The sequence below is a fragment of the Puma concolor genome, chromosome C1 (genome assembly GCF_028749965.1).
Source record: "Puma concolor isolate L17-30 chromosome C1, mPumCon1.1.hap2, whole genome shotgun sequence".
NCBI lineage: Eukaryota > Metazoa > Chordata > Mammalia > Carnivora > Felidae > Puma > Puma concolor.
Genome location: NC_141674.1, coordinates 194677302 through 194692265, shown reverse-complemented (window position 1 = coordinate 194692265; position 14964 = coordinate 194677302). Strand labels below are relative to the sequence as shown.

The following is a 14964-nucleotide window of genomic DNA, read 5'->3' as shown; positions in this document are numbered from 1 at the left end:
TCATTTTTCAAGGGAAATTCAACCTTGAGCATCTTGGAAAAGGGAAGAGCCCATTTCTGTGAGTCATCTCTCTCCCCGGTGGTGGGGCTAACCCGGAGTGAATGTACTCTGAGCTGCACAGAGGACTGGACTTCAGCTATTTGTGTCTTGCTCATCTCAGCCTGGTTCATCATCTCCCACGTTCGGCTTTTGCAGGTGTGAAAGCTGTGGAGCCGTTTTCCATTCTGAATGCAAAGAAAAGTCCGTCCCCTGCCCGAGGTGCGTCCGCCGAGAGCTGCAGAAGAAGCAGAAGTCTTTCTGGCGGAGGCTGAACGTGGACGAGAGCCTGGAGGAGGCCTGCAACATGTTTGAGCTGTCCTACCAGAACACCTGACTCAGCAGGGGCCCGAGGACAGGGACTAACCTCTCACCGATCCATCAGCCCGGCGGCCTCCTGACCAGCCAGTTAGGTCCCTTTGGAGGAAGAGTATGTCTCATCTTCAGCTAGATATAGATATATATTCACATACATATACACACATACCTAGACGTCCCGTATGTATGTTCTGTGTAAATCGCCGTCCAAAAGGTCCGTGAAGCCTCTGTGGCTCAAAGAAAATACCAGTAGCTGAATTAAACTTAGCCATGAATTTCAGCAGCTTGCTCCCAAGCAAAACCCTGGTTCTCACACGATGCTTTATATAGCCCAGATTTTTTTTTCCTTGTTTTGCTTTGTTTTGTCGTTTGGCTCTCGGGGGCCATCTTGTTACGCGGGACACAGGAGGAAGCATTTCCTACAGAAGCACAGAACTTCGGGTTGCGTTTGTGTTATTTATTTTGAGCCTTCACAGAGGATGCGGTGACCAAGGCAAGCCCTCGCCATCGCCTGTGTCACAAGAAAATCTTCAGAACACGGGGATAGATGACTCCGGGTCACCTCAGTTTCTGCCGTGCAGGTGGGGATCACCTCAGCTGAGCCTAGTGGCCCAGAAATGAGGAGTGTGAGCTCCCTCTGACAGAAAGCACGCACCCCTACTTTATGAGGAGAGCTCCTTCTGGTTTTGAAGTTAATCTCAGGGGTTTTTTTCCTGAGGAAAAAAGAAAAAAGAGACCTCGGCGACCAATAGCTGCTTGTTGTCGGTCTGTTTGCTGGTTCGAAGCCCAGCGCCACCTAAGGGTGCGACGCCCCAGCATATTTGGTTGAAAATGGCTTTCTGAAGGGCAGTTTTCCCAGGGTTTCGTGGGGAATATTTATGATTTTTTTTTTAATGGTGCTGGCCTGGGGAAATTTCCTACGATTGTGGTCAAACACATCGGTTTCTAGACTGTGGATATTGTACGTATATTCTGTGAGGTGGTGTTCAGTTTCTTTTCACAGAATCTTAGGTAGGCACGTCCTTCCTATTTATTTGAAATGCTTTATTTGTCATTGTTCTCCATTGCACTTTCACTTTGGCCTGTCAATTTAACCACATCTGCTTTCACACTTTTCAAATTGTTTACAAAATCAAAGTAACATGGGACTTCAAAACACCAACAGTAGACTATTAAGAAAATACCAAACTTATGAATACAATTAATGAACTAAATGTAATAGTATTGTTTAAATAGATACACACACACACACACACACACACACACAATTGCCACCTTGAAACAAAAATGCTAAAATCATATCCTAGGAATAGGAAATATAATGAATCGCTTCACCACTTAGCAGAGCCGTGGCCCCCGCCGCCATGCCGTGTGGGAGCCAGTAGAATAGTCGTGACCAAAATGTCAAGTAGGCCGGCACTGGAAATCATGGCTCCATTCTTTCCACCATAATCTTCCCAGAGCAGAAAGATACACTGATAATGAAGCAATTTTCAACAGGCCATAGGAGACGATTCTGTATGTTTTCCCCGAGCAGATGCCTCCAAGGCCCTCATAGTTGGGTAGTTTCACCGCTGTTGGGATCTGGAGAATCAGTGGCTCACAAAGTATAGGATACATTTCACCCCATTACTGCTTCGCCCCCACACCTTGCTCCCTCCAGATCCTAACTCTTGAAACCTCTGTCCGTGTAGAGGCGTGACATTCCGGACTGACTTTTGTGCCGACTGCTGGATGCAAACATTTCACCTCTCAACCCATGCCAGTTCCTTTGGCCCCGGACCATTCATTTCACCTTAATAGCTTCCCACCACACATGCCTGTATTTTCTGACTGCAGCAGCTGTAACCAAGGGCATAAAAACTTGTTAAAAGGCCAAGACCCCATTCACGAGACACCTTACGGTGCCTTTTACTCTTGGAAAAAACAGGTTGACTTCCCCCCGCCCCAACTCCGGTTATAGAGAACATTGCACACAAAAGATAAAGGGTGGAAAATCTCAAACAAGCACTTGGCAAACAGGCAAACAAATTTGATCCTCTCCTCCTTTTTCTTCCCCTTCGTGAAATACAGTATTTATATTTTCCAGCCTCAGAGAAGATAGCAGAACATGATCTTTCACAAGAGAATTATAGACCTGCTTATTATAAAACAGATGTGCTCCGATGGCAAAGTGCCTTTTCCCCTCCGCCCCCAGCTCCCCATCGCCGTAGTTTGCCTCTGCCTTCGCTGTAATTAACGTATCTGTGATCCCGCCTGTCATCGAGGCCATCCCCAGCACAGTGCGTTGGGAGACCTGAAGCGCAGGCCCCCTTGCCCCCTCCAGCATGTTTGCTCTCTGTACAGAATTTCCTGTCCCACCTCCCAGGCACCTAGCGTCAGACCTGCTGAGAGGGAGAGATTCTGGACCCCTGTTCTAAAGGCCTTTGTTTTCACGGGTGCCCATTTAGAGGTCCTTGCTAAATCCTGGCATTCCCTGGGTACTCCAAAGGAGACCTTTCTACCCACATCATTTTCTGCTTATTTTCAAAAGAGGAGAGAAAAAAACCAAACTGTAGATGTGCTGGGTCCTTCGGCTACCCAGAAGCGGAACAGCATCCCAGCTGCTTGTTTTCCCTCCTTTTCTGTGTCCCTGACGGCCTGGTCGGTGCTGCCTGCCAGTCGACACAGCAGTCCACCACCACCACCACCAAAATCTGATAGGACAGAGTGGAGCCAGCTTAGGAATTGGGTCTGTCGTGAGAGTTCAAAATTGCTGTTTTCCAGCCCAGAAACGCCTTCGAGCACATGAACGCCCTTACTGTTTTCAACCCAAACAAATGACTCGGTACACTGTTAGGTAATTGTTCCACTGCTCAGGAACTGTCGAAACAAAAGCAGATCTGTGGCTTACCACCTCCTTCAGAACCAAGCTAATACCTGCTTTCCCTCCTATTCCCGTTCTCATCCCCCGTTAAATATCTCACACATAAAACACATGAGAAAGCAGCCAATTAATCTCCGAGAGCCGGCGGCTGACTCCAGGGAAACTCTTTTCACGTGAAAGGCCCATTCCCTGGTGTATCACTTGAGGAAATCCCTCCTAACAGTGCCAGAAGCTCATGTGTGAGACAGTCCAACCCTGGTAAAATGTTGGCATCTAATCCTGCAGTAGAGAAGCCAGTTCCCAAAATAGAGCCCAGTTGTACCGCTGCAGGAAGGCCACAGAGTACTTTAAAAGCAGTCAACTGGAATCGAGTCGTGTTCTTTCCAGGGCTGATTTTCCCCAAAGTTGAAAGCCTCTTTATATGAAAACCACGTAAAGTCTCATCATCCCCCTTCGCCCCACTGCCTTTTCAGGGTACTTGTGTTCCAGCCATTTTCATGTATGTAGTAATAAAATGTGATATTTTTAGGAGCTTTAATACTTGATTAGCTGAGAGGGTAATCGCTTTTCGATTCTACTAGACTAGGCCTCCACCAAAAAAAAACAAAACAAAACAACAAAAAAAGGGAATATGATTAGTGTTTGGGATTTGTGGTTTCCAGCTAACTCAGTGGTACTTCGGACTCCTGCAAAGGGACTGTGCCATGATCTCCTTCGGGCTGCAGTGAGAACCTCGGTGTTTACATCACTCTAGCAGCCCTACACAGCCTTTGCTTAAACTAAGCGAGTCCACTTGGATGAGCTCTGACCTCTGGTTTTGTCTCTGCCTGTGTACACACTGCATACTGACACTGGACGGTTTCTTCCTGTGCCTGCTTGAAAAGGCTCGGCTTCCAGACCTGTGGGTTTGTTCTCTATCTACTGGCCAAAAAACGGCATGTGTAAATTACTGTATCAGGGTAGGACCAGATGCCACACCGAACACTTCTGCAAAAAAGAGGCATTACCTGAGGAAGCCAAGATATATTTTGTTCCTAATTTAGGGTAAAGCCAATGCTGCTGTTCATAGGTTTGGGCAGAATTCTTCATCTCCACTGCTCTGCTGCACTTTACTGAAATAACTGGATTAGGAAGTAACTCGTCAACTCTTGATTCTAACACTGTCTAGAGTCAATTCAGAAGTTATTTTATTTTATTTTTTTACTTCTCCCACTAAAGAGAGATGCATACAGTTTCCCCCCTTATTTTTTGAATTTTCTGTCTCAATACTTTTCTTACTCTTAAAATAATGTCATAAAGTTAGAGAATTGGGGGCAGAACTGACAGAAATGAACACTCTCTCCTTGGCATGAATTGAGTCTGTAGAGGTACTGTCTTCCTTCCCTTGGTTCTTGTTAGCAACTGAGCATTGCTGTATTGTGTACTGTGGCCCATTCTCCTGACCCCGAGTCTAGTAGAACCCACTGCTCTAGGTTGAGCCCAGGACGGGTGATAAGCCCTGCTCAGTTAATTTAAGCAGGCAAGTGTTGATTTCTATCGTGGGGGCAGTTAAGTCCTAGCACCCAGCACTTCCTGATGGTAGACAATTCTAATTTCATTGTATTCAGACCCTCTGACTTGAGGGGTTCTCTTTAGTATGTCTTCATGGATGCATGCCAAGGTAAAGTCTCAGTCACTGTTGAACTCTAGGTAAAAGTCAAAAGCGTGGAATGTCCTCCTCGGCACCCCCGTAGTTGTCAGGGGCTTTATTTCACGTGGGTTCCTGACGATCATGTGATGTGGCACGCTCCTCATCAAGTGGCCTTCGATGTGGTGGAAGCCAGGGTTAAGCACAAGGAAGGGACAACTGCTGTTGGGGTTCGGTTCCTCCCTGGAAAGAGAAGCCATCTTGTCAGAAAGGCGTGACACAAAGCCACAGTGGTTGCCTAGCGGAGAAGACTCAGGCGCATAAAGCAGCTCGTAGCACGGTGGAGACTCCTTTCTCCCGGCCGTAGCGCTGCCGACCAGCCTCTCTCCCCAGCCCTCGATCTTCCTCGCCCCAGTCCTGAGCCGGGGCCAACGTCAGGCCTCATGGCTGTAACCCGGCCGGCAGACCACTGGAGCGGGTGCTCCTTCTCCATGTTGGTCTTGCCATCCGCCTTTCCCGGCAGGAGTGCCTTACAGCACTGCCTAGTGCTTCTGTCTCCTCTGTGGACCCACCTGAAGCCTGCAGGGCCCTGCGCCTCAATCTGGATCACTTTGCTTCCTCTCTGCCGGCCACTCCGTTTTACAAACGCGCTGGCGACCTGCATATTCCACACGCATGTCAGACCTTTCGCCTTTGTTTAACCTGGTGCCTTCACCTCACGAGCAAAGGATTCCTGTCGGGAAGACATCATTAACGCAGAAGGGTAGAAACATGGGCTTCTTAGCTCCGTCAACACTTTTACCACGAAATACAAAAGACACGACTGCGTCACGGTTGAACTTCGTTTTACGCTGGTTTGGGTTTTGGGTTTTGGTTTTTGATCACTCTTGTTATTTGTTTGTTTGCTTGCTTTCATTAACCAAACTCAGGGGAATGTCACGATGTCACCAAGGCCAATGAGGAGAGATTATCCAGACTTGAATCTGTAGAGTCAGTGAGCTTAGCCTTCTTCAGGCTAAAAAAAGTATACAAAAACAATTTTCTTTTCGTTTACCGTATAAAGGTTTTCCTTTTTGCGTCACCACCTGTTTCCCAGGTAGGAGTGGGAAGTCTCTTGAACACATTGTGATGAAAATGTTTCCGTGTGGCATGGGCAGTCCGTTGAGTCCAATTCGGCTTTTGCTGCTGGAGGCCTAGGTTCTGATTTTGGTCACCTACCAGAATCTTCTTTTGAATAGCCAGAAGTCCACCGAAGAAGATTGGGGGGGGTGGGGGGGGGAGTCTTCTTTAATGAACAGTAAAAGGAGGGAAAATGCTTCGTTTGCAAACGAAGAGCATGGAACATGGCAGTCGGTGCACAAGACTTCCACTCGACTTGTTCTCCTGCTCCTGGGTCAGATCCGTGTCGTCCTCCCTTCTTTCCACTCATGCATGACAGAACCCACTAAAATTCTGGGCTTGGGCAATTATATCACCCTGTGTTGAACTATTTGAAATAACAAATGTGCTATACATGCTATTTCTGTTTTCTGGAATTTGTTGCCTTTCGTTTGGGCATAACTTATCCATATTTTTGTTTATATCATTTTTAAATATCAGTAACCGTAATAATATAAAGCAAAGCTATATTGTTGACAAGAGCCCTAGTTTTTATGGTCATCTGTCGTATAATTTAAGTGCACCAGTTCCTAATGTACAAAGTCATCTCTCTCTCAATAAACAACTCAGAAAATACTTTCTGTTCTCATAACAACTTCATTAAAACACTGTTTTCGCAGGGGTGGTGAAAACCCGAGATGAGCTCTGGATGTTAACTCAAAGTCAAGATTTGAGATTTATTGAAAATGGGCTACTAGGACTTTAAAATATCTCTTAATATTAATCTTACAGGGGTTCCCCCCCCCCAAATTCATCAACTCACAATACTCTCACAGCCCTTCCTATGCCTGTGAAAAATAAGAGTGTAACTTTATAAAAATGCAGATGTAGTTTTTTTCTGGGCCTTGTGTGTCAAGGTGGCATGGTTTCTTTCAGGTCCGAGAGAAGCCCGCCACAGCTCATGCGTGGAATGTCTTCCCACCGTAGCTCTTCCCCAAGCCTTCTTGTCCTGGTTCATCTCGCCACCGTGCTCCCCAAATTAGATAGACAAGTGACAGGCAGTAGGCCACCAGGCAAGGACACTCGTCTTCCCGAAGACCATATTTAGGGGGCAAAGAGTGAAAAGTAGAGGAGGTGCTTACATGAGAGACAGCAGCCCTCTGGTTGGTGAGAGCCGGGCAGGCACGTCTGTACTACGTGGCCGGGGCCGGCCCTGGCTTTTCCACCACCGAGACCACGGGTACAACAGTTCTCCACCAGGAAACGTAAAACACCATTTTAACTCACTTTCTCAAAGACAGACATCAGAGACTAGAAAAGGTGCTCCCAGTTAAACATTTACCAGAGGTGAACCCTGAGCCTCACCCCCCAAGACACACCTCAACGTGTCCATATCCAACCTCTGCTCCCCCTCCCTCAGGAAACCAACTAGGGCTCACGCCCATTCTGCCCAAGGAACAACTGGACTTCATCCTCACAAGAAACCTGTTACAACCCATGATAAAGAGAGACGAGTTAATGTTTCACAGAACCACACTAGACACGGGACGTGGTCAGAGCCTGGATTCATCTGATTCACAGGACAGGTCAGCTTCCCCCCAGTTGTAGTAACCAGCAGCGGCTGCAGAACTCCAGGAAGTCTGGTGTCATCACAGAGAAGATATGCAAAGATGTTTTCAGAAGGCTAGAAAGAGACACTATTTTATTCATCTCTCCCCACCCCCAGGAGATGTTGATTTGAATCTCCCTTAATTGTTTCCCCCGTCCTGTCCTTTGATGATGGCTCAAGATGATGGCTTTAATCAGTGGTTCCCACATCAGAAACACAAAAACAAAAGCCAAACGTCAGGACCCCATCACAGACAATTGAATCCGAATCTCTCTGGATGGGGCCTGAGTGTTTGTATTTCTTAAAAGCTCCCTGGGTGATTCTCCTGTGTTCTGAAAGTTAAGAACCACTAGATTAAACGAAGCAAGTTGCCCTGAAATAAACATTTGCTTGGCATTACTGGTGGTCCGCAGTGGGAAAGATGTCAAAGGGATGTGGAGGGACTGAATGGCCTGAGTTGCCCTCTAGCCAACAGCTCTTGCCACCCCTTTGCCCAGCAGACTCGGAACAAGTACTTTGGAACTTGCCGCTCACGGGCTGCAATTGCTTTCGTAAAACTCTACCTTTATACCCCCTGTATTTTCTTCCAGGGTGTGGTTAGCTTCTGTTTCTCCAGTATATCCTATCTCCGGACAGCCTGGTGAATAGAAGTGGCCAGGTCATGGCCACAGGTGACTAAGCTGGCTACAAAGGCAGCCTTGTGTTCTCCCTTTCATTTTTTCCTTCCTCCATTCCAGCAGGCTATGCTGCCTGCGTCCTCAAACGCGTGCATGCGCGAGTCTGCTCCCACCGCAGGCCCCTCGGTGCACACGGACTTCATCACTCTTGATAGTGGTGTTTAAAATGGAAAAGCACTAGGTGCTTCTTGCCCAGAAAGATCAGGGGAATTCATGAAATCTTGAGCTGTGTCCAGATTTGCCTCGGGTCAGTAGAAGAACTAGACTTGCAAATGAACCGGAGTCATTCCACGATCCGGGCACCTATTGAACTGATGAGTTTCAACCTCGGTTGCCAGTGACGGGGTGAACCGAAGCAGCCAGTTCCTTCCCTCTCCTTCCTTTAGGAAGTCAGTAGCTTTGAAGACAAGTATTCCTCGTTCATGAGCTTTTCCAAAGGGTTCAGAGTCTTAAAAATTATAATCTCCTCCGTGCCCGCAGTGCTTATCACATGGAAAACACCCACAGCGGCGATGACTTAATTCAAAATCACCAAAGGCAGCCACGAGTCCTTTGGGAGCAGGAATGCAACTAGAAATGAACTTGGGTGTGCTAGGGCCTTACCTGGGATTTGTTCTAAAGCAGCATCAGTTGAAACTACATTCCTGACTGGGGGGGGGGGGGGGGGGGCAGGAGGGAAGTTTTAAGTTTCTTTTTATTATTGTTTCGGATTCCGACCGGGGTAGAGAATTATTCCTCCCCCAGGATAATAAAAGCCTCTGGTACATAACCAGGAAGCCCGAGGCAAAATACACCCAGCAGAAAGATACAGTTTACTCTCTCCTGTTGGCATCTATTTCTTCACCACTTGGGCAGAGAAGTCTAGCAGGAAGAATAAATTGTGACTAGCTGAACATACGGGAATTCTGGTTTATACTCAGTGACTTCCAGTTTACCTGGACAATAGGGAGATTTGTTACTCTACCTTTATTTCATATTCCTCCATTGAGAGCTCCTGGTTTTATGCAAATCCGCTAGAGTTCACCAGTTCATGCCACATTTCAGATCCTACCGGACAATCTCGGGCAGCTGCCGGTCTGGGGAAAATTCCAACAGCTTTTATCCAGATGCTCCCAGACACACTGATATGTGAACCACTTTCAGTGACTTCCATGTTCTCCCGGGATGGTCTGTTGTTCTGAAGCTGAAGAGCTGCTATTAGCACAGTAATTTTTTCAAATGAACATTGAGCTAAATTATCTCGAATGTATGAAGGAACATCTCTCACTGTGTTACGGAAAATTGCCTCCCACATTACAAGACTATACAAAGCACATATTAATTTGGGGCCCAAGGACATCCAAATTGCCTTAGCTTCTGGGCTGTATTGTGATGACACTCTCTCAGTAATATCAGGTTCCAAGGACACCACAAGGTGCACACCGTTAGGAAAATAAACCAGAAGCTTTCTCCATTAGGATCCCCACATGCATCCCCAAGCCCAGCTGGGGGCATTTTGTTCTGAGATTCAAGCCTTTTGCAGAGGAAATGAATTCCGATTGCATAGGCAGGGAAGTGGATTTGAATTCTAAACTGGGTCAACTTCCCCAGAGGGCTTTCTCATTCTGGAGGGAGTCCTGGAGGGAGGCAACAGAGGAAGCAGCCATCGGGCAGCCCCAGCGACCCCGAGCCCCAGCGACCCCGTAGCACCCCTACGACAGGTATCTCAGGAATTAACTCCAGCAGGTGCACATTCAAATCCAGGCCAAGGTGAGAGGGGAACGTGCAGGCTGGGCCCTGGCTGATAAAGTGCCAGTGCTGCCGTGAGCATTGTCCGCGTGTGGCCTGGCCGGCAGCGAGCCCTGAAAACTACGCCTGCCTGCATCGCCCCCCCAGCATCCAGTCAGCTCACATGCAGCCCCCCACGGGATGTCTCAAAGATAAAAATAAACATCTTTTAAAATAAAAATTGTGAGGGGTGCTTGGGTGGCTCAGTCGGTTGAGCGGCCGACTTCTGCTCAGGTCACGATCTCGCGGTTCGTGAGTTCGAGCCCCGCGTCAGGCTCTGTGCTGACAACTCAGAGCCTGGAACCTGCTTCAGATTCTGTGTCCCCCTCTCTCTCCGCCCCACCCCTGCTTGTGCTATGTCTCTCTCTGTCTTTCAAAAATGACTAAACATTTAAATTTTTTTTCATAAAAATTGTTAGATTTTTGCCTCGTTTGTCCCACCCTTGCCTTGTTTTTCATTTTCTACTTTTCTGAGGAAATATCACAAAGCCAATCACAGACATCATGACAGTCTATCTCCGCGTGCTTTAAGTACACGTCTAAACAAGATGTGTGTTCTTTTCCGGGTGGTCACAATGCCATTACACACCTAACAAAATGAGCAATGGCTCCTTGTTTTCACCTGATACTGTTTCAGATCAAACTCATCTTATTATGTCCAACACATCTTTTGTTGTTTTGTTTGCCCAAACGGTAAAGCTCTTTCTTACAAAGTAAAAGTAAGATTATGCGGTGCCCCCCCACCCCCGTCCCCAGAGCTTGATAAACTGTAAAAGGCTGTGCAGCTTCTGCAGCCTCCCTCCCGCTGTCTTTAAGGCACACCTGTCCCACTCTTCCTGCAGAGGACAGGACTCTCCAGGCTGGGTAGTCCCAGTGGCCTCTCAGTCAAAGTCTCCTCCCTCTTGGGACCCGCGGCCCCGAGAGCTGCTCCCTGACGCAACGCCCTTCCCACGCAGGGAACCGTCTGAGCAAATTCCTTCCCTTTCTCTGCCTTCGCCATCGTACCCCGACCGAGTACCCAACAGCACTGCCACGTGAGGACGCAAGAGTGAACCCACCGGCGGAGGGCGCCATCCCTGGCCTCTGTACCCAGGCGACAGCCCCCGTGTGATGACAGCAGCTCACTAAGGGTGCTGAGGAACCGACTAACTGAAACGATGGGCTCATAGGAAAGGGTTGGTTCCTACAGGACTGGGTGGAAAGACAACCCTTTATTGCAGGCACGGCCAAGGGTTCCATCTGGGGTTCCCTGGCGTGCGCTGAGACCCAAGCCATTGGCTCCTGCTCTGACACTCTGGTCCTCTCCGGTGGCTCCTCAAACCTCGTCTGTCCCCCTCGATGCCCTCACCAGAAAGACCAGAACTCAAAGGCCCTCTATTCAGTTCTCCCCTTGGATGAGCCTTTCACTCGAAAGCATAAGAAATATTCATGAAATAAAATTAAAAGGTACAAAAACCTGTGAGAGAGAAGGGCTCTCTGGCGGAGTCCTCCCAAATAAAAGACTCAGCCCAGGTATTTTCTTGAAAATGCTGCTGTTTGCAATGTGGTTAGTTGGGCACGTTGCTGACCTTTTTTTTTTTCCCCCACCAGATACAAATGGCTATTTTATCAGATTGTTATTTTAAAGCAGGAAGAAGCCTAAGATTATTTATGATGATCAAAGCTTGCCAACTTTAATTTTGCCTTAATAAAACTCCTGATCTCAGGCCACAAAAAGAGATAATGGAAGGAAGGGATTCCCTGCGGCAACGTTAACATCAGCCCCGCAGCACCTGTTGTCAACCTGCCCCCCTCACCCCCCCAGCAGCAGCAGCAGCAGCTGGAAATGTTAGAAATGCACGTTCTCAGGCTCCAGACCTGGGTAGGGGTGGGGTAGGGCCCAGGGATCTGTGTTTTAGCAACCTTCAACCCCAGGGATTCTGATGCAGGCTGAAGTCTGAGACCCAAGGGGGCATAGAGGAGGTCTGCGGATAATTCAGCCCTCCCCGCCTCCTCAAGACAGCAAGCCTTTCTGGAGCCTCCTGTAGGCAGAGTGCTGCGTTAGACGCTGGGGATGCACAGACCACACAGGTACAGCCTCCACCCTCCGGAGCCGCCGAGTGACCGGGAAAGGCCAGCATGGCCGCACATAGGGCCTGTTAACCCGCAGTGTTATCGCAACAGTGAGATGTATTCCTGACCCCTGCGCTCGGATGCTGGGTGACCTTGGGTCAGACCCTGAAACTCTTAGCGAGGCTACGAGGCCTCGGTTGCCCCGCTGCCTCCTCTGTGGAGATAAAAATAGTCTTCAAGTTATGGGGCCGTTGTGAGGGTTAGGTGAAATCATGTGGATAAGGCACTTAGCACCGGGCCTGGCACACAGGGGAGGGAACTGGATGCCAGGTGCTGTTGTTTTCAGGGAGCAGAGGGAGAGCCTGAAAGAGGATGTGGGTCAACTCCACCTGGCCAGGCAGAGTTTCCGGTGGAGGGCACGTTTGAGGCTGGTCTGGGAAGGTGAGTCAGCGTGTGTAAAGGAAGGGTGTGGGCTGGAGGCAGGTGGCTCTGAGGCTCCTGCAGACTCCGGGTGGCATTCAGGGGCTTCCCACGGCTTCTCCAGCGGGCCCCAAGAGTCCCACGGCATTATTTGGCTACCATTTTGATCCTGTCTACAATCCTGCCCAGCTCCACTTATGGACCAGCGTAAAGGTGGTCCTTCTACAGCTCCTGGACTTTGTGAGAGTCTGCTGCACCCCACGGCAAGGGATTCAGCCTTCTCCCTTTCCGGCTGCACCCCCTCCCCCCCGGCCTCACTGAGAAACGTGGTGGAAATGGGGACATCACCACGCACCAGCCTCAGCGCCCGCCTTTCCACCCTCCTGTGGAGAGTTTTCCTCAGAGCCTTTCCTCACCAGGGTCTCCCACTTTTCTATCAATTAGCAGAAACACCAGAAGGGTGGATGTAGAGGTCAGCGGGCGTCACTCAGGTTCCCGTCCCACAGGGTCAACCGGAGGGGCCCTCACCTCCTCCCACCCCCCGCCACTGCCACCATCACCAGGACCCTGAAGTTGTCTGAGGCAAAGTCAGCTTTTTTTTTTTTTTCCCAAAACTATTTTTTTTTCTCCTTCATTTTTATTATTAATTTAGAAAGCCCCACACAAGCCCCAGTCCTGTGCCCCCTCTGCGGATCTGTCCCCCTCTCCTCAGGAACCTGGGCCTCCCATCCTCCTCCTCCGCCTCCTCCTCTCCTTTTATTCCGGTGGCCGGTGATTGGAACAGAGCGCCCCCCTCTTCCTCCCAACCCCACAATTGTCACCACCAATTAGTGCATTGTTAGGACACACAATGGCGTTACTGTAGCCAGTGGAATTGGAGGTCTTTGTGCTTCCCCAGTCGGCCGTGGGGGCAGTCAAGTCTCATTTAGAGACTTAAAACACAACGCCAGAAGAAAAATGCTATCAGAAAAGCAAAAAGAAAAAAAAGGGGGGGGGGGCTGAAGAAAGGGAGAAAAGCACCAAAGAGATAAAAGAAAAAGAAAGAATGAGAAAGAAACAAGAGGAAAAGAAGAAGGTGAAGTTGAAGATGAAGGGAAAGAAGGACGGGAAGCAAGCAAGTGTTGAAAAGAGAAGGAGGGAAAAAAAGTGCTATTCAGGAGTTGGCCCGAACTCATGAAAAGACCCGAGTGGTTGCTACATACTGAAGTCCCCCTCAGAACACAAAAAGGGGCTCGGGCTTAACAGTAATTAGTGGCCTGATTGTGCTTAGAACACTGTGCGTCTTTAGAGGGTTTTTCCAACTTTCCTATTTTTTTTTTTTTCAGTTCTCACAAGTAAAGGGGGTGGGAAGAGAAAAGTAGGGGCTGGGGGAGGGGAGGGCCTGCAGGCCACGCTCTCCCCCCCCCCCACCCCGCACCCCACCCCCAGCCTGGGGGTGGGGGCAGCTCAGCCTTTCTCTTTGACAGGTAAATTGGATTTTATTCTCTGAAGCTTGTAACTAATTACAGAGGGTATTTTTCTGTAAGAACGCGACATATGGGTACGTTTTAGAGTCACTATTTTGTTTGTTTCAAGTACCTTTCGAGCAGCCTGGCCCTTTTCGCAGCCCGCAAGATGCCCCCAGAGGCCCGGCCCTTCTTCCATCCAGGACCCACCGGTGGTGGACTTTTTCCTATCAGCCAGACTTTTACGTCCAGAGCGTTTTCTGCACGTGAAATTCATGTCCCAGTTTAAACACAGGACCAATCTGAGGAAGCAGCCTCACTCCTGAGGACTTGTCCGACAGCTCTTGGGCTGATAACAGGACCTCCCCTGTGTCTTTCCTCTCTCTCTTCCTCCTCGCTGATCCCTAAAACAATCGGAAATGCTCTGTGGCTCTTAGAGCTAAGGCACAAGGAAAGTTCTTTGAGGGAAAGAAGCCACCCTGAAGTTAGGCTGGTCTCTTGGATGCCCAAGTTCATTCTCCACATTCATATTCCCTCTCTCCCTCCCTCTTCCCTCCCACCTGGCCCACACCACACTTTCTAGAAAGTGCAAAGACGCACCAAGTCCAGTTTGCCACAGAACAAAGGTATTCTCGGGGTGGCTGGGTGGCTGAGTCAGTTAAGCATCTGACTTCAGCTCAGGCCATGATCTCATGGTTCGTGAGCTTGAGCCCTTCTCTCTCTCTCTCTGTCGCTCTCATGGACTCTCCCTCTCTTTCTCTGCCTCTCACTCACTTGCTCCCTCTCTCTCTCTCAAATTAAAAAAAAAAAAAAAATCTACCTACAAAAAAGCAAGAATATTCTTGTGTTGCTATTTTTTAACAGTTTTCTTGGAACAATGTAGCCCAATGCAGTCAATTCCTAACTTGTACCAGTTTTTTATTTCCCTTCAAGGGCACAAAACATGCCTCCCCTTTTCCTCTGTCTAGCTCAGACCAGACTCCTATTAATGTGTTTCACAGATAAGCTAATGGAGGCATCATCTGCTCCTTGCAAGGTTTCCATAAAAT

General features: G+C 48.7%; 1 protein-coding gene and 1 long non-coding RNA gene across 16 annotated transcripts in view; one reads left to right on the top strand and one right to left on the bottom strand.

The window, feature by feature from the left end:
- Positions 1-6557, top strand: part of PLEKHM3 (pleckstrin homology domain containing M3) — a 200189-nt gene extending 193632 nt beyond the window's left edge. For 4 of the 6 annotated variants that reach the window (XM_086719460.1, XM_086719461.1, XM_086719464.1 and 1 more), the window contains one exon: positions 196-6557. In XM_086719460.1, the coding sequence (XP_086575586.1) occupies positions 196-373 (178 nt within the window). In that variant the 3' untranslated portion in view covers positions 374-6557. The remainder of the gene's footprint in view (positions 1-195) is intronic. The other 2 variants (XR_015255487.1, XM_086719466.1) reach the window with 2 other exon arrangements.
- Positions 1-14964, bottom strand: part of LOC147578649 (uncharacterized) — a 64943-nt gene that overhangs the window by 41831 nt on the left and 8148 nt on the right. The window lies entirely within an intron of this gene.